At 53.8% G+C, this 24,144-nt stretch overlaps 1 protein-coding gene across 1 annotated transcript in view; it reads left to right on the forward strand.

The window, feature by feature from the left end:
- LOC142073469 (uncharacterized) overlaps positions 1-2,807 on the forward strand; it is a 136,161-nt gene extending 133,354 nt beyond the window's left edge. The window contains exons 3-4 of the mRNA XM_075133309.1: positions 2,452-2,575; positions 2,733-2,807. Of these exons, the coding sequence (XP_074989410.1) occupies positions 2,452-2,575; positions 2,733-2,807 (199 nt within the window). The remainder of the gene's footprint in view (positions 1-2,451; positions 2,576-2,732) is intronic.
- The last annotated feature ends 21,337 nt before the right edge of the window (positions 2,808-24,144 follow it).

Below are 24,144 nucleotides of genomic sequence, written 5' to 3' on the forward strand. Positions count from 1 at the left end.
CTCAATCAGCTGCGTCGCCCCAGATCAGCGAGAGACCAGCCCGCGGCAGAGACCAAAGTGCAGTGACCAAACAGTTATTATCCAGCCCTGGGTGTATAAATCTGGGTAATGATAGCCCTGGATAACCATTCCCAGTAGCACCTGGCTGGTGTGACTGCCGCCTTCAGCATGTTCAGTTAATCATAATTCTTCCCTTTCTTCTCTCCAACCACCGTCCAATTTACAGTGTATTAGCTGGGCTGTAATAAAGTACAGTCCGGACCAAGGAACACCTCGGAGTTGTTTTTAGGTGATCAGCTGCCATGAAGCCATCTCCACCTGCCGTCTGTTGGCTCAGTTCTCAGCCAGCCACTCTCTGGTGGCCTGACGTATAATACCCAGTCAGGCCGTGCTGTCTGCATGAGTCCCCTGGTGCCCCCTCGCCAAGGGTTTGTCAGCAGGTGACTGAAAGCTCCAAAAGCTGGACACACTGAGAGTTAGAGCCCCACACTGGGGCCGGCCCTGAACCCAACACACACTCTGCTGCTAACCTGTTACACACACGCACACGCGCACGCACGCACACGCGCACGCACGCGCACGCACACACACACAGACGCACACACACGTGCGCACACACAGACACGCGCACACACACACTCAGACGCGCACACACGCACGCACAGATGCACACACACACAGACACACGCACACACGCACACACGCACACGCACACACGCACACGCATGCACACACGCACGCACACACACACAGACGCACACACACACAGACGCACACACGCACGCGCGCGCGCACACACACATGCACACGCACATGCACACACACAGACGCACGCACACACAGACACATGCACACACACACATACGCACACGCACGTGCACACACGCACACACACACAGACGCACGCACACAGACACACACACAGACGCACACACACACAGACGCACGCACGCGCACACACGCACACACACGCGCGCACGCGCACACACACAGACACACGCACGCACGCACACACACAGATGCACACCCACGCGCACACACACACGCGCACACACACAAACACACACACGCACACACGCACACACAGAGACACACGCACACGCGCACACGCACGCGCGCACACACACGCACACACACACAGACGCACGCACACATGACAGTACCCAGCTTCTTCAGCCTCCAGCACCTGTGTGTACGTGCGCACACACACACAGACACACACACACACACAGGCACGCACACACACACTGCTACCATTGTTCTAGCCCCTGAGTTTGTTGCCATGTAACCCCCCCGGGCCAGATGGGTGAATGGGAGCTGCCAGGCAGCCTGTTGCCTGGGGAGTCACGCCCATGGGCTGCAGGTGTCCTTACCACAGAAAGGGGCTTGCTGCTTGTCCTGTCTAGCCTGAAGGAGGGGGCTTGGCCCATCCCTTGGGACTGTCTCTAGAGATCAGACTCACCTGAGGCATCTTTCAGCACAACCCATTCTGGTTTGGATTTCTTTCAGGTGGCCCCTGCAGTGTTTATATCAACGAGCCCCCATCAGCATGGCCCCCAGGCCCCATGTGTGAGCTGAGATGTTAGGCAACTGCAGGCCAAGATCAGCCCCTGCAGACACGAGCGCAGCTCCCACGTCTCCCGGCGTGGCTCCTTTGTTCCTGTTCTCCGGGTGCATTGCAGCTTCTACTGGTTTCCTGTAATGAAACTTTTTATTGTTATATTATAATCTGCTTCGTGTAAATGGCTTGTCCGTCCAGCCCTGCAAATCACTTGTTATCATTGCAGTCAATGGTCTGTGTCAACCCAATTTCACAGACAAACGCCTCTCTCCCTGACCACAGTCACCGACATGGAGAACCCTGATTTACAAGCCAATAAAAATAGATCCACCGAATTACTAAGAACCACTGACTTAATATAAGAGATTAAAATCTCCAAATTTAGGGTGACTGGAAGCCATTTAATATGAGCAGGGTGGCAAATGGGTTATAGAAATGTCAGTGTGGCCAGGGTCAGATGCCACAGTGTGTGATTTATTGGAAAGAAAACAGGCTAATTGATAAGTTACCTGTAGTTCCTTTTCCAATTGCCAGGTTATTTAGCCTACAGTCTGCTTGTCATCCTTCACTTCTGGGGGGGTCAGACGAAGATGTTTATAGTACAAGAGTGCCTAAGCCCCGTTTGTTAGAGTGCCAAGGTCATGGTGAAGGGTGACATTTAGCTGCAAATAATCAGGTGATGTGATGAATAAGGCCGTCATTACACATCACTGCTGGGGAGGACCAGGGCAGCGCCAGCCTCTGGAAGAGAGAAAACTTTGGCCAAAGGCAATTGACAATTGTGTCTTTTTTTCCCTTCAAGACAAAGTGAATAATCATATGACTGTGCCAGGTGACAACGCCCTGGAAACCTGCAGCCCTTTTTCCAACTCTTGTATTGCCCGCAACAGTGCCTGCGTGGCAGTTCACAAGCATCAGCACGTGGTACCCATCTGTGCAGGTCCATCTGCAGGCCCCGTCTCTGGAGAGGTTGAGACATTGCCCCCGACCTGCATGGCAGCATGTGAGCTGCGGGTATGACACAAACCCACATGACCCGGGATACAGAAGAGCCTCAGACTCAGTGCAACCAGGACGTTCCCATTCCATGTTCAGCCCTGTCATTCATCCGCTGCCATTCACGGGCACACTGGGGTGAGCTCGACCAACTGCTTATTTCCCCCCTTCCTAGGAGAGGAACATGGCAGGAGGGATTGGGGTTTACTCCGCTGTGAGCAGCAGCCCCGAGACCGGGGACAGTTTGTGAGACAGATTTAGCTAGGGACACGTGTGTACCTAACCCAGTGTCCTGAGGGCGCGACGTGATGCAGCAGTAAATCTGTGCTGACCATGGGGTATGAGGCCATCGAGCGAAGAGGTGACTGGCTAAGTGTCTGGCTGCGTTGCCCCTTTCCCTTGGTCAGAGACACTTCCATGGCCTCGTCACCACAGTCATCAGCTCAGTCCCTGTAACATTCTGACAAAGCTGCAGGGGGTTGTCCCTGGATTCTGAATGTGGGAAAGGTCAAAATTTCTCCCCAAAATGGCCCTGCGTCCAATGGACCCCCCGTCCTCCCAGCACCGTGGGTTTTGTCTATCCAGCCATGGGGCGCTGGAATCAGCCTGGAACCTCTGGGCACAGGCCTCCTTAAGAAGTGATGGTGTGGCCGGAGCTGAGGAGCAATGGCTGCCGAAGGGGTGAGGAGATTCTGTGGTGTGTGTCTTGGAGGCACAGCAGAGGCGGCTTCAAGACCCCTTTGTGCCCTCTGGACTCTGGGCTGCTCCAGGGACCAAACTGGCCCTGGTGTGACATAGGCAGTCTGGAGGGCTGCTCTAGGTGCCGGTAGCCTGTCTCAGGGGACCACCCTGCTCCTAACACATCCCTTGTGCTGCAGCTTATGAAGGGGTCTGAGCAGGGCTGCCTGCACTGTCCTACGTAATACCTGCACCAGGGAAATGCTCCTCCAGCTGTGGGAGGATTTTACAGCCCTAAACACCACTGCAGCAGTGCACAGGGGCTGCAGCCTGGGTGGGATCTTACTCGAGATCTTTACTCTTGGCCTGACCATCCAGAGAAAATTAACCTGAGTTCATCTTCCTCCCAGCTGCAGCCCCATCTGGACAGGTCTGGAGCCTCACCAGGGGGCCCATTCTTTCCAAACTTGCAACAATGTGCACAGCAAATGAAGTCTGGATAATCGTCCCAGACGTGGCTCCAAGAGCAATGAGCAGAGGGCCTGGTTGTGACTCTGAGCCCCCACCCAGCCCAACCTGGGCCTTGGCAGGCACTAGAGGGCAGGCCCTCCCCCTCACTAAGTCACTCTGCATGTTCCATGTGCTCTCTCTGCCATCGCTAGGGAGCGCACGCTGGGGGCAGGCTGCCCTGGGCCTTTCTGCAGAAGGGTTGCAGCCCCCATGTCTCAGGCTTCCCAGAGCTGCAGCCCAGCCCAGCCCCTGCAGTATCTGCTGCCATCCTGGCTGGCGTCTCTGGTCCCTGCCTGCAGACATTCATATTTCATCCCCAAGTCACAAATATCTCAGGGTCGAGGGACACCTTTGTGCTCATATTGAGCCATCCCCTGACCTGGCAGGTTGTTTGGCTGGCCATCACTTTGTTTTTCTTCTGTGTGGCTAGTTTGGTTTTGCCATATTCCCCTTTTCAGTTTTCCTGCTGCCTTGGGGAGGCTGGGGCCCGCAGTCATCACTCTCTGCATAAAGATCTTTCTTCTGATCTCCCTGAAGTGCCCTGCCTGTCTTGCCCTCTTGTCTTTGAGTCACTGAAGATGAATAACTGGATTTTTGCCTTTAAGGACCACTTTGTCTATCACCCAGGAATGTACTTGCAGGTGTGTTACCTGTGCTGAAAGAATGACAGCTGCTGGTCCGTTTGGATAATGCAAAGCACAAATTACCCGCGTCCCATCTGTTATGTCAGATTTAGTTTGGACTGTCTCACTAGCCATTATTGGCCCAGTTTTCAGTATGCAGGGCTAGCTATGATTGCAGATATTGGAGACATCATTTGTATGCACAAATTAAAACTTCGCACTATGGTGAGCGAAGTGCCCACATAATTGTGCATCTCACTACTTGTTTGCGTGTGCAGTTATACAACTTGTGTGTAGAAATCTGGATTTTTGTACCTATACACGGATGCACGTGCCAATACCACAGATGTGATTCAAGAGGCAAGATGAAAATGAAGCTTCCAGTAACAAATTAGGAAAAGCTAGATGAAGAAGGGAAGGCATACGAAGGCTTTAGAGTTCACTCTGCCATCGTCAAGGTGTCGGTTAGAATTATTTTGGGTGTTTACGTACGTGGTTTAGTGCCTCACCCGCTAAAACAGTTTTGGTTTTTTTTAAATAATAGAATTTGCAGCCTGGCTCATGCATAAAAAAATGGCAAAAACGCGACCCAGTTGCATAATTTTTAGTAATAAATAGAGTCAAAAGTGTTTAGCTCAGCTGCCTGTGTGCCTTAGTGTGATGAGTGCTTCCTGCACGCAGCTATCCCGGGGCGGGGGGGCTTGTGCAGCTGGGGTTTAACGCTTTCTAGGTTTCATTTAACCCTTTATACTTGAATGTAAATGGCCCTTGGGTCTGGTCCTTGGCTGCCTGGGGCTGAGGGTGCAGGTTCAACTCCAGGGAGAGACAGGGCACCACCTTGCTTCCTGGCAGCCACCGCTCTGGTCTCATGCTGCCTTGGCAGGGCAGGGCTGGAGTCCTGCAGGGGGCAACACACTCAGGCCGTGGGAGGATGTGCTGTGATCCCAGCCTGGGACACTCACAGCCAGCCTAAGCATGCCGGTCACACGGTGACGGTATGTCTACACTGCAGTAACACCCGCGGCTGGCCCGTGTCAGCTGACTCAGCCCGCGGGGCTCGGGCTGTGGAGCTATAAAATTGCAGTGGAGACTTTCGAGCTCAGGCTGGTGCCCGGGCTCTGAGAGTCCCAGAGCCCAGGCTCCAGCCAGCCCGAATGTCTCTGCTGCAATTTTATAGCTCCACAGCCCGAGCCCCGCGGGCTGAGTCAGCTGACACGGGCCAGCCACGGGTGTGTCACGGCAGTGCAGATGCACCCTCGGGGTCTGTGTGCTAGACAGCCCTGGTTCAGCAGCTGTGAGCCCAGCAGCCTGGCTACAGCCCCACTCTGGGTTCATTGCTCCTTTAAAGAGACAACAGCACATCACAGCTTATTAACTTACTGGGGTGAACACGCCCTTCCCTTCAAACACAGCACTGAGCTGGTTAGAGTTAAAAAAGTAAAACAGATCGATTAACAAAACACAAAATAAGTGTGTTCAAGTATAAGGAATGAAGATAGAATTACAAGTAAAACAAAACCAAATATGCTTTCTGTGGATAAGACTTAACTTAATGAGCTACAGTCTTTGCTCAAGGAAGATTTCATGCCAGTCTTTCTTCTTTCAAGCCCTGGCTGACTTTCTGTCAGTTGGGACCTTCCACAGAAGCACAAGGTGCTGGCTTCCCTTGTCTTCCTAAGGGAAAGATCTACACCTAAGCAGGTTCCTCAGAGACTTCCACCCCTCCTTGGCTGAAGGACCCATCTTTCTCAGCTTGCAAGATCTCTGGCCCCTTGTGTCTGTCTAGTGATGGATGCCAAAGATGGCTTCTGTCTTTGCTTATGTTGTCCAAAGTTCAGTGACCTTGTTTTAAGAGGCAGGATGACCTCAAAGTGTTTTTCCTTTCTTATGGGCTCCGCATTCCCCTGGGGCTTCCATTGTTTTGATGTCACCATGTTTAATTTACATAGGAGACAGGTAAATAGCTGTGCCATTCCCTGCTGTCTGTGAAGACCTGTTTCTCCCCTTGTTTGGACACAGACTGTAAAGCCTAATATCAGTGAGGATCCATAATTCCTTATATGGTGTTAATACAGACATTTCATGATGATTTTAATGGCTGATGTTGCAGGCTTTCAGACAAGACCTCACTCGATACACTGTTAGAATGCAGTGATCTTGTATCCAGTCAGTCCCTTCACTTGGTTCATCCCCCGCCATGTCCTTATAGCCCAGCAAAACTTTACAATGTTTTCTTTGAAAATAAAACCTAGACCAGGCGTCTCTCCCCGGCTGTCTCCTGCCCCAGACCTCACATGTTAGCGTGGTAGCTTTGTTTACCTAACACATAAATGGACCTTCATTGCGTCTGCCTGACGAGCAGGCTTGTCAGAGAAGCAAACACACTTTCCTTGGTCTAGGGCAGCACTGTTACCAGCTCCTGGACATGCCTGGTGTAAACACATTCTAGCCATAATTCCAGCAGCTACCCAGAACTCCTAATACACACCCCGTACGCCAGGCAAGAACGTTCATGAACAGGCAGTTGTTAGTGTTCCAGTGACAAATAACATGGCCCTTTTAGATGCAGACTGTAACCATAGCAAGTTGGGGCACACTGCATTGGTCAGGCCAGCTGAACCCATTGGGCCCCTTGCCCTTTGGCATTGGGATGCTCTTTGGGTCACACCGCCCCCATTACAATGCTGCAAGAGGGTTAGCTCCTGACTGACTCGTAGGCAGCAGGTCAGAAAGTCCTCTTTCTTGGGCAGGGTGTCTGCCACCATATTGTCTTTCCCCATTATATAGACAAAGCCTGTTTTGTTGCCTTGCTCTGTTTCCAGGACATAATCTCAGAGTCTCCATAATCTCACCTCCAGCGTAGTTCCCTACATCCGTGCCCAGAGTGTCCGATTTCGCAGGCTGTATCACATGTCACCTTTCCACTAAATACCGTGACACCCGTGTGAGAGGTGCACGGCGCATGTTGGGCCTGGCAAGAGTAGCTGACACAGAGCAGTAAGCCTCAAACGGGCCTCTGTGTCCCGGTGGCCTTCCAGCTCTGGCCGCGGCACCGAGAGGGGACATGCCAAGGCCAGGCTGTGTGTTCTGGTAAGGGAGAGACACTGCCCTTGTCTTCCTGCTAGTGCCGGGCTCCCTTGGCCCCTTTCTGCAGCGTCCCCACCCGCCACCCTGGCCCTCAGAGCAATGATAGCTACCACCCTGGTGCCAGCCCTGCGGGTTGTTTTCACTCACAGATGAGGTGAAGCTGTCCTCGGGCACTTGTTGCTGTGGCTTTCACCACCGTGGTCTTAGTGACAGTCTGGGTTACTGCTACAAAGGAAGGCAAGAGTCTCCCAGCGCCAGTGTGTGACGCTATTGTAACTGCTGGGCGGGAGAGCGGCTATTTCCCCTCTGGGACTGCTTCCCTGTTAGCTTTTCTACAGCTCCTCCAGAGAGCGCTTGGACCTGCCAGCAATTCCCCTGGCTGTCCTTTCTTCCAGCCCCAGAGCCAGTACCATCAGGGCAGAGCATCTGATTTCACACCTTGTCAGTTCCAGGCATTAACTCACGCACAGACCCCGCTCTCGCCTCTGGCCCCCCCGCTCTCACTGCCCCCACGGTCGTCTCTTCCCCATGCTGCAACGTGGCAGCATGTGCAGGGCTGAGACGTCTTGTCTGGGCACTCAGCACAACGCGGCTCTGCCTGGAGCGCGGGGCTGACTCCCATCCTGCCCGGCTCCCGTTACAGAGGGGTGGCAATAGGGCTTCTAGTCTGACAGCTCCATCTCAGGGTAAATGTCTCCCACTTTCTAGTCCAAATCAGATCCTGAATCCTTTCACCTCCTTACCGTTAAATAATTGGTGCATGAAAAAGGTTTCTATAGGAACCCCACAGATCCCAGCTGAGTAAAGCCCCAGCAACGTACCAGAGGTGTTCATTGACATCCGTACACAGATAAGAGAAGAGAGGGGATGTAGCAGAACCTATTTGCCCAAGTCTTTTGCCCTGTCTGTTGCTCACGGTGCTCCTTCCTGCACCTCTAAGGATAACACTGGTCCCTCGCTGCTTAGCCCAGTAGCGTTCTCCTGCTCTCTGCTTTCAGCTCAAACCGTGTCCTCCTCCCCTCCCAGCCCCATGATCAGTTCCCATGCTGGGTGGACTGGGGTGACTATCTGGGCTGGTTTGCTCTTGAATCCTTGAACCCTTCCAACACGCCCGTGAGCTAGGCAATCTGTTATCGCAGAGCGGGAAACTGAGGCAGAGAGGTGCCCAGAGTCACCCAGTTAGTCACAGAGACCAGTGGAAATAGAACATGGGAGTCCTGGCTCGCAGGCCTCTGTTCACTAGGCCACACTCCCTCCCAAATGTGGTTTGTAACGTTGCTCTTGTATTTCTACTGGCAGAGGTGAATGCAAGGGCCAAGGGCAATTCAGCTTACTGCCTCTTTGTACATTAGGCTCAGCCCACTAGGGTGCTTTAAAGTTAAATGAGCCAATGTGGTCGGCACAGAATGAGGGGAGAGCGCCCCCAGCTGGCAGGAGTGCTGCAGGGCTGCCTGCTCTGGCCCTAGGGTATTGATAGGCCAGGCTGAGAAGTGGCTTTTTAATTGTTTGGGAAACGAACGTAACTCCTCCCAACAGCTCCTCTATCCGGAGCACTGCTCATTTCGTATGTTTACTGTGTAAAACAACAGAGCCCCTTGTCAGAGCCCCCCCCGCCCCCATCTGCTGGGTTCATTAGCCAAGGAAAACTGGAGCGCCCCCAGAGCCGCTGACAGTTGGAGATGTTCACCCCAATTAACTCGACCTGTGATTAGCCTGCAGCTCGGGTCTGTTTGGGACCGTACTGCCCGGAGTGGAACTGCCGGCTGCTTCGGCGGTTGAGGCTAATGCTTCCTATGGCCGCAGAGAGTGCCGAGTGCGGGACACTCTGCATGCGTATGTAGGACAGCAATATTCAGAGCATGATGCTGCGTGATGACTCCCTCAGCTCAGGGCCCTGTGGCTGCACCCACAGCTGTGAGGTTGCAGGACATAGCAACCCCGTCCCGCCCCCCCGGGGCATATCAGGATGAGGGGTTCTCCCCACGCCTCCAACAGGGGTGACTCCCTCTATCCTGAGCTGTTGAGTCCATTAATCTGGCAGACAGAAGCAAGGCCTGGACCTGGCTCTGCTTTGAGCTCCGGTATCTTCTGGTCCCGCTGCTCCTGGCTTTCCCCCGAGGGGCTGGCCACACAGCCCCCGGCTCTAGCCCTGGGAGGAAGGAGATGCTTGTTTACCATGAGCTGAGTGACGGTGCCCCGCGGAGTGGACACTCTGGCTATTTTAGGAGGTGCAGGCACTGGCTAGGCAGCAATGCCTGAGTCAGTCCCAAATGTATTTAACACAGTGACATTTCTTCCAGCGACTTCCCTGTTGGCTCTCCCTCAGTGTCCCCCTAAGACACACCCACTCACACCCACAGCTAGTACACATTGCACACTCACATTGCACACTCACATGCACAGACTCATTTGCCACCCACACACACACACACTCTGTGCTCCCAGATGAGTGCGCTCCCCAGACAGACCCCAGTGTGCAGGGCAGGTCCCATATCCCAGCATATCACCCATGGACCGGGCCATGTGTCCCTGAGCTCTGATCACCAGCCCTGAGGGGGGCACGCGTAAGAGTTCTGGGCCAGGAGCAGCCTCAAGAAGGAGCTATCCCCATCTCTCCTAGCTCCCCTTCACTGTGGGGGAGTGTAAGTTACTGCAGCCCTGGCTCCCTTCTCCTTCGGCCTGGCCAGCCCTTTCCACTCCCTGCCCGCACACTAGCTCCCAGGAGGACACCCAGAAAGCGGCATTTGTGCCCCACATGAGAGCTGGGCCCAAGATCCAGACAGGCCGACCAAGGGGGAGAACTCACTCCTCCCCCATGCCTCGTCTGGCTGAGAGAGAGAAGGGCCCATCCAGCCCCTGGCAAGCAGGTGCAGGAGGGGTGAGCCATGGTCCCAGTCACTAGTCGGAGAGAGGCTGACTTAAGAAGCGGCACTTTGATTAATGGCTTTTGACATGCACAAACTTCCCCTCAGCAGCCAGTCACTCAGTCGGCTGATTAGAGACTCTGACGTGGCTATTTAATTAAAAGGCTCCCTCCTGTTTTAATTCCTCTGTCCTCGATCTCCCTGTTCTGGATCATCTTGTAATGTGACACTGACGGCCTGTGACAAACAGCGCGGGATGGCCTTTCCTGTCTGGCATGGCTCACGAACAGCACAGCAAGCCCCCCTAGGGATGAGCGCCCCAGATTAGCGCCGCTCAGCGCCCTGGCGTCCCTGCAACTAACAGCCCTGCCACAGCAATGGCTTTCGTTCTGTGTTTGCGGAGCATAGCCTGCAAATCTTTAGGTTATGGCCAAGGATTCAGACCTACCTTCCCCCCCGGCTGGGCACGCTGAGTGCTCCAGAGTGAGACTCCCCCCTGCATGCCCTGGGCAGGGATGATGTGTCCAGGTTCCACCCACTGTGTCCCCAGCCCCTTCCCAGTCGCGGCCTGTCAGCTGTTTGCAGAGAGGCCACAGGCTTTCCCTGCTCCCCCTGTGCTAATGCTGGACCGGGAGATGGGTGGGGCTGGGGGGACGGAATACAGGGGCAAGCTTAAGGCAAGGATGTTGCAGGTTGCTTCCTTGCCCAGAGACCACAGGATCCTGGTGGGGATGATGAGCGCTGCTCCCGTAAAATGCCCCCATAGGCGCCCTATAGCTGTCTCCCACACCGAACATGAGACAACCTCTCCCTTCCATGCTCCTTGCTTGGAAGGACTGACCCCTGCCAGGCCCCTGCCTGTGTACAACCCTCCTCCAGGCTCCTGAAAGCTCCTGACAGACTCCCACCCCTGCCCCCAGAACTCCAGGGGACAACAGGGGAAGTCAGGGAATTAGCCCCTGTCCCAGACTCCGCTTCCTGGCCATCCAGCTCACCAGCCCCTCTGCAAGGAGTGCTTTGCTCCCGGCCCGTGAGGGCTCTCTGTGGCTTGCATTATCACCTGCTGAGTGCATTATTATTGACGCACCGTTTACCTCTGTCCATGCAGGTAAGACCTCTCTGAGCCTCCCCTGCCCACCGGGCTGTCACCGAGAAATCACTACAGCAAGGGGTGCCAGGGCACTGCCCCCGGAAACCAGTCGGTGTCTCCAGCAAATGCAAAGTCCTTAGCTAGAGCCTTCATGCTCTGCTGTGTGAAGTGCTGTCAATTTTTGCACCAGCTGGGGATCTGGCTCTACCATTCCAATGGCTGGCTTTTGCTGTTGCTTCATGAGGAAACTTGGTTGTTTCTTAAATCAATAAACATCAGATTCTGTAGAAATTACTTTAAATTTAAGGCCCATATCTTCAAAATCTCCTACCCCAAAATCACATGCAATCACAGGCGTCATTTGTGCAGGTTCATTTATTGCACAAACTGGGAGAGCGCATATGCAAATGGTCAGCCTTGGTCAAATGTGCCTGTGTGTTCAGTTGTGGTTAGTTGTGCATCCAAATTAGGAATGTCTGGTGCTCATGGACCTTCCTGTTGGACAGGCGGTAACACCGTCGGCTGGGGATTGGCCGGACGGACTAGTTAGGGGCTCTCTCCTGTCTGGTGATTTACATGCTTACAGAGGCTCATAATACACAGGCTGAAATATTACCGTACAATCTGAGCTACTGATATAACTGAGATTCATGCCAGCAGCAGCTCACAAGCACTCAGTAAATGCTAAACACATTCTTCATACCCTAATGCCTGCTTTCACAATGCCAACACGGGAGCCAGACTGATCCCAGCTGCGGCTTTGTCTCTGTTCAGCTGAGACATGGGGACCTTGCTCTGCCAGCATCACACTCTGCACCTGTTCCAGTCTGGATTCCCAAAGTGTGCGCAGAGTTCCAGACACGGTCTCACCAGCACCTTGGGAAGTGCGTTAATACGTCCCTCTCTCTCTCTCCTGGCAATAGCTCGTTTCACAGCACTGGTCTTTTCCATGGCTGCATCACAGTGATGGCCCACAGTCATCCGGGGATCGACTGGTACACCAGGGACTTTCTTCTCCTCTGGTTTTTCCATCTGACGAGCCCCCAGCTTACAGCAGAAAGTCTTACTATTAGGGAAACAATTTTGAAATATGGGCCATAGCAAAATGAATATACAACTCTCTGCAGCAAGTGGGCAGAGAGCCTGCGGTAGAAACAGATGCAGACCAGGTTCTGGCTTGTTTCTAGTTAAAACTGATCCAAGAGGAGCTTGTAAGGTAGAACTTTTGTAGTTCGAAAAGTTGTTTGTAGAGGGAATTGGCAGGTTCTAAAGATTCCTCGTGGTCCCCAGGAGCCTAGCTCTGGGAGCGTTCTGGGAGCAATCTTTGGTATAACGCAAGGGAAATGATTTTTAAACACAAGTTTTTACTCCTATGGCATGAGCCTGATTGTGCCTAAAAATAAATCCCCTGAATCAGAAAAGACACCAGACAGCAGAAACTCTAGTTAGAGAGAGAGCCAGGGTCTGGCAAGGCCATAATACTGAGTGTGGCAGAAGAACTGGATGGATAGGTGACCAGATCTATCATCCTATGAGTTAGCAGTGATGCTCTGTAGAATCCTGCGGTTGCTTTCTATGGACAGGAGCTCACTTTTTTATTTTGGGACAGAGGGAGAAGGTGAGTTAGAAAGTTTGGAAGGGAGATCTGGGCCTCTAAGGTTAATGTCACTGGCAATAAAACTCAGGTCACTAGAACACTAGTGAGAAATTCCTGGACAAACGTCAGAGACACTCTCCCAGCAAGATGCTTCATCCTCCTTCTCGGCTGCATCTACCCTGAGAAACTTCACAGCTGGGGATTGCACCTGTCAGAGCTGCAGGACAGACAGGACCCAGGCCTAGGGGCAGATAGCACAACAGCAAAGTCACCACTCACCCTGTTCTCCCCTTGCTCTTCACTGTGAAGTCTGCCTCTACAGATAAGGGCTTTTTATGGGGGCCAGAATCAGCAGCATCCTGATTATGGATTCATTTCCTATTCAAACTGGGTCAGACACTCTCAGCTCAGCTCTGCCACAGCAGAGGGTTCAGCCTTTGAAGTTTATTTATGGACCCAGAGTTAAAGGTGAATTGAAAATCTTTTCAAAAACCATAAATGGAGGAAGCGGGGAATGTTCCAGCTCCCAGATCAGCAGCCCCATCTCCCTGCTTCATCTCCCCCGCCCTGCCAGCGGGGAGCTGCATCCTGCCCCCTGCTCCAGGGAGCCTAGTAACCCCGCTGGGCAGCATCCCCGCGCCAGCTAGCTGCCTCATGCCGAAAGAGTGATTTTACTGGGAGCAACCCGTGCTGTTGGGAAACAAGGAACTGCATTGTTATGGTAGGGTCTCGCTAAACAGGCCCAGGAGGTTGTCACTCAGTGTGTCTGCATCCTCCTGCCATTCAGCTCTGCTCCTGGAAAGCAAGCCACCCTCTCAGGCGCTCCCATGGAAATTCCCACCTTACCACTGAGTCCCCAGTGACAGCATGGAGCTCACAGCCTGCGCCCTGGCAACACCCCCTCCCAGCACCCCTCTCCCCCCAGTGCTCACGGCACTGTCACCGTTCGCGCACCCCCCCCCCCCCCGGTGTTCTTTGATCCTCCCGGCCTCCTGTTGCTGTTTATGTCCATTTTCCTTGCCACCAGGGTTGACCCCCATGCCTGTGAGACCCCATTTGTGCCCCCCAGGGCAGGAGGGGCCATGCCAGCATAGTGACACCCCCTCCCAGAGCAGCTGGACGCACTGTTGGGCACACATCAGCGTTACAAACCTGGCCTGACCCTGGGTTCCCGTTGAATCAGTCAAGAGCCCCTGCAGGGAAAGGCAAATGATTTCCCCCATGTCTGAGGGTGGGAGATCCTGTGAGACTGCAGCTGCCTCGGGCGGGGTAACTGCTCAGTGATGTTCGCCTGCGTGGATGTGCAAAACTATAACAGAGTCCCAAAGAGAACTAGCATGTTCCTGGAGAATGGGTGCATCAGTGGCTATTAGCCAGGATGGGCAGGGATGCAACCCCAAGCTCTGAGTGTCCCTAGCCTCTGTTTGCCAGGAGCTGGGACTGGACGGCCGTGGATGGATCATTCGATAACTGCCCTGTTCTGTTCATTCCCTCTGAAACCCCTGGCACTGGCCACGGTCAGCAGACAGGCTACTGGGCTGGATGGACCGTTGGTCTGACCCAGGGTGGCTGTTCCTCTGTCTCTCGGGTGTGTGTGTTTTCCAGGCTCACGTCTGTATTCAGCCCTGACATCCCGACAGATTGGAAGCTGTTTGCCAACAAAACATGTGCAGTAATTTTCTATAAACAAGGGACAGAGCAGGAGTTTACTGCAGCTTGTAACACTGGGTCGAGCCCTCTCTATGCAATGTCTGGCTCGCCATAATTAGTATTGATTTTGTGTAGCAGAAATACAGCTACAACATGTAATTTTGCTGCTAAGATTTTTGACAACACTGTCCTGGAGATTAATGCTGGTTTTAGCGATGGATTTGGCCTCTCCTCGGTGACGTCCCCTCACGTCCACCCAGTGCACTGGCCTCCTTCCAGGCCGCCTGCGCGGGCTGGCGTGGCACTCCCCCCACGAGTCCCCTCCCCCAACCCCGAATGCCCATTAGTGCACTGCATGGCCACTTTTAATCACCGCTCCGTGGCTGCACGCCCCGGGATGCCGGTGTTAAGCACACAGCTCAGCCCCACACCTGGGCTTGGGAGCCGGGGGTGCAGAAAGCCCCATTGAATCATGCTCCGTCCTGTACAGCTCAGCTGGAACCGTGGTTTAGGCAGGTTCATGCGGGTTATGGAAGCACCCAAAAAGAGCCCTGAACCTCAGACCATCCCCCCATCTGTACCCCCCACTAGAGCTGAGCCTGAACCAAAATCCTGAGGCCAAGCTCCTCAGTCTCCTGGGCTGCCCCAGAGAGAGGCTCAGGGCGTAGGGATGGGCTGGAAGGGTCCCTGCCACATCAGTGCAATTTAGCACCCCCAGTTTGTGACGAAGTGGGACTGTTCTTAATGTTTCCTCTGAATAGTGTGGGAGTGCCTCAGTTTTCCCTATGCAGTTCTTAAGTATCTAGGTGGGGGGATAAGGGTATATGATCGTTGCAGAGCCCTGGAGGGCAGGTGTGTGCAGGGGTCTGGACACAGAGGATGGCCGACACCCTGTTTCCTGGCAACTGTTCCTGGCAACTGATGGCCTGGCCCTTTCCCCCTGCAAGGTGAGAGCTAAAGGGCAGGAGAACAAAGGAATCCGGTGACCTCCTGGCCCGGGAGAGGAACAAAGCCCAGAGCAGGGGGGGCTGGAGGGAGTTTCAGTTTGGGGCTGGCTGGAGACATGGAGTGAAGGGCAGACGGGGTTGTCTGGCTCACTGCCCCCCAGAATGGACCCAGCTGAGGGGTCTGGTTCTCTGCCCCTACAAGCTCTGTGTTAGACCATGTTCCTGTCGTCTAATAAGCCTCTGTTTTACTGGCTGGCTGAGAGTCACGTCTGACTGCAAAGTTGGGATGCAGGACCCTCTGGCTTCCCCAGGAACCCCGCCTGAGCGGACTCGCTGTGGGAAGTGCACGGAGGGGCAGAGGATGCTGAATGCTCCAAGGTCAGACCCAGGAAGGTGGAAGCTGGGTGAGCTGTGTGTCCTGCAGACAGGCTGCTCACAGAGAGGAGACTCCCCAGCGTCCTGCCTGGCTTCATGGGGAGCAGTTCCAGAGCATCGCCGAGCCCAGCTTCAACAGGGCCCCTGGGTTTATGGGTGCCCAGACCAGGACCTCTTGAGCTGGGTGGCCAGCAGACCCGAGGCCCTGTGGCTCTCAGACATCAGGGGGTGCGGCTCTCAGCCCAGCTGGGACCAGTGGGCACAGTGCTGGAAGGAGTACCTGGGCCTGGGGCCGGTGGGCACGGTGCTGGAAGGGGTCCCTGGCACAGGGCCAGCGGGCACGGTGCTGGAAGGGGTCCCTGGGGTGCAGGTCCAGTGGACACGAGGCAGCTGGATCCTTTTTGGCTATTGTCCCTTCTTTGCTCAGGGTGTGAAATCTGCTGTATCTTATTCCAGGAAAACCTCTTGTCACTCATGAGAGCCGCAGAGTGAGGCTACAGCCCACGAGCGTGGTGCCGCTGAGCTCCGCAGGTGCAGGACTGGGCCTAACGTGCATCTCCCCCAGGGGTGACGTGACACAAGGGCCTGGTCCTTACACTTGGCGTCCCGGTGGGGATGGTGCTGCTCCATGTCAGTGACTCCAGCGGGAACTATCGAATGGAACAAGGACCATGTGGCCAGAGCAGATTTTTTGCTTATCAAATCAAGAAGCAGCTGGATTAGAGGATTGGAAACCAAATTAATTACTAATGACTCCTGTGGGCCCTCCGTGGTTGTGACATGTGTCTTTGATGCCGGAGGCAGCGAGCATGTTGCACACACCACTCCAAACAGACTAGCCAGGAGGGGGACGTAGGCACAGGGGCATGGGGACCATTCTCCACCCCAGCCCCCTTTACCCATGACTAGCTTGCTCACGATTGGTAGTGCATTAAGACCAGCTAAACTGTGCGAGGTGAAGGCAGCCGGGACACAGTGTTTTCCAGATCTACCAATCCCTTCACATATTTACAATCCAGCATTTCCTGAGGACGCTGCTGTGCACCAGGCCTTATTGTAGGGTTGCTCCTGAGCGCCGAGCTGCACACGCTGGGTTGGTATTGCGGGGATGACCCGCTGGCGTCTTTAAGGACAACGCACTGTTTGGGGGAAAGCTCCAGGACACACAGCTCCTTGGCTCCAGCTCTTGGGGAATAGGAGAGGGAGGAATTGATTGTTTTCATCTGGTGCATTTGGACATGTAAGCGTTGGTCATGGTAAGCCTGCCCATGGCACATATCCTGTTCCAGGTTCAGCTGGCTGAGGGGGGTTGTCTTTGGGCTGGGCGTTGGGCAGCTAATGCCCTTCTCCTTCTCTCCAGGCACTGCGTGTTTCATTTCCCTTTTCCTGGGAGGAGTAGGTGTCGCTCACCCTCCTCCAGCCCTCAAGCCCTCCCTACATTGCTCTGCTCAGCAATTTGTACAGGGTTGTGTGCCCAGTGCCCCTCCTCTCTCCTCATCCTCGCTGCTCTGTTTCTCCTGGGAATTGGCTAGACTGGTGCTATCCGAGAGGCGGGAGCTGCCGGGTGAAGGGGCAAGCTGTTGCTTTGTTTGCACAGTTAATTAATTCAGTAAACAAGACTTGTAAACAACTGTGGCTGCCTCTGGTTATCCAGGACAACCGCGCTGATTTCCATCTGCTTCCTGACCTGGCAGCTGATGAAAATGTGTCCCTGCACAGGGAAAAAAGTTTTCCTCTGACCTCACGAGCTCCGTTTCCCCAGGGGAGCAGCCCCATAGCGAAGGAGGAGGGAAGCAGGGTGGGTCAGAATGGGTCAGCCATGGACCACAGAGGCTTTTGCCCAGGGCTAACGCTACCAGTGAGAGCTAGCTCCCACACAGCTCAGTCTGCCCTACAGGTCACAGAGCTTCACAGGATCGTTACCCCCTGGTACAGATGGGGCAGCTGCCGCACAGGGAGCAGAAGTGAGTTGCCCAATGTCACCCGGCAGGCCAGCTGCCGAGCCACAAATAGCATCCTGGTCTCCTGAGTCCCAGTCCAGTGCTCTGTCCGCTAGGCAATGCTAGCTAGTCTCCAGCCCAGCTGGGTGCTCTCTGCTGGCCACGCAAAGGGAACGCGGGGGGGGCTCAGTCTGCTTTGCAGTGGACCCCCTGTTCACAGCAGGAAAATCATCATCACGACTAGCACCGATTGGAACCGTTACTGGCCTCCGTGTCTCCATGAGCCCTGTGGACTGCAGAGAGGCTTGCTCTGGACAGGGGTGGAGTGCGTTAGCCAAGGATGGTGTGTGGGTGGAAATTGTCCAGCTGCTGCCCACCCTGCCCCTGTCCTATGGGGAGAGCAACCCTGAGTCTGTCACAAGGCTCACGTGCACACCCCTTGGAAGAGAAGAGAGAGACCTCGCTGGAGACAGGCTCATGCCCGCCGACTCCAGCCCACTGTGCATCTCCCAGTCACTGCAGCCCCGAGCTGCCAGCCCTGTGTATAAAGGAAGATCCGTCAGCTGAGTCCAAATGAATTTGCTTTCCATGGGAGAGAGACTGATCCAGTTGTCTGTCTGTCTGTCTGGGATCTAATATCTAGCGGTCCCCTGCAGCTCCATAGCCTCTTGCAGCTCTAGGGAGACTGCCAAAAAAAGAACAGAGAGAAGCTTTTTCAAAATGAACTGCAGTGAACATTCTCTCTCAACTCACATTTTCACACCAACCCCTCGGGAGGGGCCCAAAAAAGGAAACACGGCAAGTCCCCTGATGATGGCAAAGGCTGGGCCATCAGTCTGTGACCCCACCTTGAGGGGAAGGGCCAGCCCTTCATGACAGCTCCCTCCATGTTAGATCCCGAATGCCAGGCACCCATCCAAAAGAAAACAGGACCCTGGCGGCCCTGCCCACCTAGTACAGAGGCTGGCATGGGCTGGGACTCCTCAGGGCCTGCCCCTCACCCTGAGCTGGATCAGAAGCAGGCAAGGGAAAAGCTCAACCCACCCCCGGCAAAAGGGAAGGAGGTTCAGAGAACTCCATTTCTGTCCACCCTCCCCAGGGCACTAGTCACACCACGTGTTTGCTCAGTGGATTTTGTTTTATCCCTAGCACTGGGAAAGCCCACGCAGAGACCTGCTCACCAAGCTTCCACGTTTGCCATCTCGTTGTGTCACTCAGAAAGTGCCCGTTTTATGGAGGGGCCCTGTGTGCGGAGCCCCGGGGATTGTGGCCACAGGGCGGAAGCCACGCGCAGCACAGCTCCTGTCCCACCACAGCCAGCCGGCCACTCAGCCCAGGGCTGATTAATACCTTGTTTGTTCCAAAGCTCCCCAAAAGTAGGTCCAGCCCCACTGGGTAGCATTGGTCTAGTTTCACTGGTTACACAAGGCTAATTGGTTTCAAACTGATTGCTGGGTCACTAATTATGTTGCCTATTGAACTGCACATCTCAGCTTAGGGATACAATTAAAAATTCACCCCAATTAATCAGGGGTAATTAACAGGCCTTACATTTCTCTGTGATTTGTTCTGGGTTCCTTGATTAATTAATCTATCTGGCCAGGACTGAAGCAGAGAAATCTGTGATCCCAGGCAGGCGTCACAGATGGTCGCTGACAAGGGCTGGCTTTTCCCCCCGTGAGGGCTAAGCTGACCCAGTTTTGCTCAGAGTGGTGAGGGGCCTCCGGAGTTTCCGGGGCTGTCTGTGCAGGTTTCAATCTCTGCGTCACTCTTCTTCTGACCCGGCACTTGGGTCAGGTCAGCACCTCACACTAATCTGCATCCTGGCCACGTCTGCCACGCCCGGAGAGTTCAGGACAGCAGCGTTCAGGGCAACGCTGGCCCACGAGGCCCGGGCATGCAGGAGAGACCATGCAACATCTAGCCCAATGGGGTCCTGGCCCAGGGCTCTGTCCAGGGCACAGCCACCATCATGGAAACCGTAGTAAGAATAACACAGAACTGAGGTAACTGCAGCACTGTCTGGAGCCTGGTGTCTGTGTCCTGGGCCCACCTCCACCTGACTCAGCGTGTTGCCCGGAGCAAGTCACTGATGCTCACGTATTCACACTTTCCCACACACCCACAGCCCTGAGTGCACTCCCACACCTCAGGGAGCGGGCACATGCAGCTGGGAATGCTCACACCCACCACTTCTGCACATGCCCCTTTAAAAAAACTGTCTTAAAAAACTTTTAAAAAAACCGCTCTGTGCCCCTGCCCCCGGGGGTGCACAGGGCTAGGGAAACTGACCGTCCTTTGGAAGAGCTCTGTGGAAGCCTTGGATGAAGGATGTGCCCGAAGTGCCCGTTGCTATTGGTGGTTTGGTTTCTATAGCGTCCAGTCCACGTCCCCAAGGAGGAGGCCGATGAGATATTCCAGACAAAATGACAGATGAATATTGATTCCTCGTGTATGGCTCTGGCGCAGGGTTCATAATCTTTGGTTGCTAAGTAAGTCCTTGTTTGTGGGGTGATAGAGAAGCCCGGGCCAGATCAGGGAAATTGATGTGCTCAGAATGGGAATCACCAGAGGGCAAATGCCCACCTCACTTCTCTCCTGAAAGAGAAATGCACTGCTTTGAATCTGGCTCCAGTGTATACAGGGTTTGCGTAAATATTGTCCCCCTCCCCCTTGTAGTGCATCGATTCATCATTAGTCAGGAGACAGCTGGGGGTGCTGGGTCTGGCGCAGGGGCACTTGCTTTGTTTCTCTGAGTTCCGAAATGGTTTTGTTCTCTTTTCAATCCCACTGAAAATAGAAAGCAACATTTTACAACACGTTTGGACTGGAGAGTGTTTCTGATCTAACAGCTCCTCCTCCTCATGCGTAACTTACCTTCAGGAGCCTGCAGATAGAGACGCTGCGGCAGGTACAGCCCAGAGCTCCTGCGGGCCTGGTACATACAGCCCTTCTTTAAAAACAGGCCATACAATTTTGCAACCGCTGTCTATTCTGATAGACTCGGCTCTGGAGTGAGAACAGGGGCATAGTCCTGGACTCACTGACTCCCGTGGGCCTGGGCCCACAGTTCTCAGTCTATGTTCACTGGGCGAGGTAGATAATTTCAACAACAGTTGCTACAAAGCATGCTTTGATCCTGACTGTGCCACCTAGTTCTGTAGAAACGCTCAGGGCTGTGTTGTAAAATATCCACACAGCCGATTTGCTGTCCCTGAGAATATGGGCGATAATCTTTTGGCTGATTGTGCTGGAACAAGAGAGCAGATTTCCTCCACTACCCACTCTTCTCCAGGGGCCTGCATCTGTGGCAGGGGACTGGAACATGAGTCACTCCTACAAAGCAGCTGGAAGTCACTCCCATAGTGTGACATGGAGACCTTGTCCATGCAACCCCTTGGACCAGGCTCTCCTTCCTGGATGACTTCCCGGTCACTGCTAACTCACCCTAGGCCACAGCAGAACTCCTTTGAGACCTTTCTCCCAGTGTGCCTGTGTGGGGCTGGCCCTTTAAATTTGACAGAGACCAGCAGCTGCAGTCCTAAACAGGCCATTTTAAAACTGGCAGCCGTGTCTCCTCCTCCTTGAGCAACTCATATCCCTGGTGACATTTCCCCTGTCTCACACCGGAGGGGCTGACTCATTCCCACGCACATCTCCTGGGTCAGGTGAATCCAGGTACTTTGGCTCTGGCCCCAGAGAAGTCATGGACAGAATGCCCATTAAGTAACAGGGCCAGGATTCCACCAGCGGTTTAGTAAAGCGAGGCAGGAGGTGGGGGATGCAGCATGGGTGTGATGTTATTGACTTGAACTGGGACAGTATAGAACATTGTTGCAACCAAGGTCCTGTAGTGGCACCAAATCTTGTATAAACGGGGTCAAATAAGGTGTCTCAGACGAGGTTATGGTTTGCTGGTTAGGATTATGCGGTCTGTGTGCGTGTATCATTTTTGTATTTAAAGTTATAAGTATTGGCTCTATACTGTGTGTATTCCAAACTTGTGCTGTGCTTGGGGACACCCCAGACAAGTTGGTGTCAGCTCTGCCTAGCCTGCTGGATGGCCCATTAAGGACCACCAGTGAGACAACTGACCCACTGAGAGAAGGCAGACACACCTTGGGACTCAGCAAGGTGTGCAGGGACCTGCCTATGGGCAGAACTCCGAGGTGTTTCCAGGCCATGTGATGGGCAGCTTGTCTTTGAGACAAAGAAAGCAGAGACCACATGGCAAGAGATTATAGAAAGCTGCTGCAGCTCCTCCATCTGGTCTTCAATCCTGCTTCCTACCTCTGGAGGGACTTGGCTACACTGAAGCTCTGAACCAAGGACTGAAAGACCCATCCCAGCTGGGGATGTTCTCCAGAGACTTGATTTGAACCTGCCGTTTATTCTACCACTGCTACAAGCCTGAATCAAGATCTTTGCCATGACTGGATGTTGCCATGACTGGATCTTTGCCATGACTGGACATGACTCCATTTAACCAATTCTAGCTCTCGTCTATATTTCTTTCCTTTTATGAATAACCCTTTAGATTTTAGATTCTAAAGGATTGGCAACAGCATGATTTGTGGGTAAGATCTGATTTGTATATTGACCTGGGTCTGGGGCTTGGTCCTTTGAGATCACGAGAACTTTTTTCCTTTTACTGGGGTATTGGTTTTCATAACCATCTGTCCCCATAACGAGGGGCACTGGTGGGGATATTGGGACCCTGGAGTGTCTGAGGGAATTGCTTGTGTGACTTGTGGTTAGCCGGTGGGGTGAGACCAAAGTCTTCTTTGGTTTGCCTTGGTGTGCAAAGGAACCCCAGCCTGGGGCTGTAACTGCCCTGCTTTAAGCAATTTGTCTTGAATTGGCACTCTCCGTTGAGTCCCGCCGGAACCAGCCTCGTTACAATGGGAGTGACTGAATTGCGATACAATCTCCATGTGTGTGTGCAGACGGCAGGGTGCTTGGCTGTCTATCTGGGGGGTGGGGGTGCACCAACACACTCACATGGCCAGGCTGTGCACACTCGTCTAACATGCCCTATAGTTTATGAAACATTTGCCCTTTTTGCTTTTGAGAGAAAAAATAGCTTTTGTGGTGCAAACTCTTCTCTTCCCGCATCCCACCACGAATCAAACGACTTGGCTCGTTCTGAAGGGTTTAAGCCATGCTGTTCCAGGGTTCTTTATTTTTCAGTAGACAGCTGGGTTTTCATTCTCCTCCAGTCACCAGTCTCCTCTCGGGTAGACCCCCACCCTACTTCCACCCTGACCATGGGAGAATTATTTTCACACACACACCCCAAAAAAAACCCTTACAAATACGAAAAGGTAGTTAATAAAACAAGACACCTCAAATGGACGTTCCACACCACACAAAAACCCCAACCCTGTTTAACTTATTTGCTCAAATGTTTCTGATCTAAAATGTCCATCTCACTCCATGCCTGTGCCATGAGGCCTCCTGACTCCCACACGCTGGGTGGGAAGGTGCGGGTGGTGTTCTTAGCACTCTGGGGTGTGTTCCCAGAGCAGCCCAGCCTCTGCTCTGGTCCCTGGCTCCTGGCCACGTGATGCCTTGCACCAGGCTGAATGTGTGAACCTGGAAAGGGAACACAAGCACCTCCCGATCCTGGCTTGCCAGGGCACCAGGCTCTCCTCCTTCAGTCCCTCTGGAGAATGCACTCCTTGCACCACACCAACAAGAAGGGAATTTATAGTGAGCTGCCTGATACCTCTCCACGCCCACTGTGCTGAACAAACACAGACTGTCTGCCTCCTAATACACCTGGAAAAGGGTATCTTTCCCCTTCAAATCCAGTCAAAGTGCTGATGCAAAGATGCTCTTCCTGGCCTGTGCCGCTGACCACATCACCCCCAACCCCCCAACACTTTGCATCCCTCCATAGGCTCCCCTCGTCCCCTGCATCAAACACAGACTCCTCCTCCTCGCTTCTGTGCCCCATAGCAGTTTAGCCGCACCTGATCTACCATCCCTCCTACACTATCAAGACACTGACTCCCACCTCCGCTCCCCCGTGGTGCCAAACCTTATTGATCGTCAGTCGGCTTCCCACAGACACTCTCCTGCTGTCTCCCACGGTCCCCTCACGGATGGAAGAGCTCCCTATAAAAATCCACAAGGCCACCACACCCTGCCTTAAAACTCACCCCGATGTGGCGCCTACAAAGCACTCGGCACGGGCTGGGGACTGCTACACCATGGCCACCGC

The sequence above is a fragment of the Caretta caretta genome, chromosome 10, assembly GCF_965140235.1.
Source record: "Caretta caretta isolate rCarCar2 chromosome 10, rCarCar1.hap1, whole genome shotgun sequence".
In the NCBI taxonomy this organism is placed as follows: Eukaryota; Metazoa; Chordata; order Testudines; family Cheloniidae; genus Caretta; species Caretta caretta.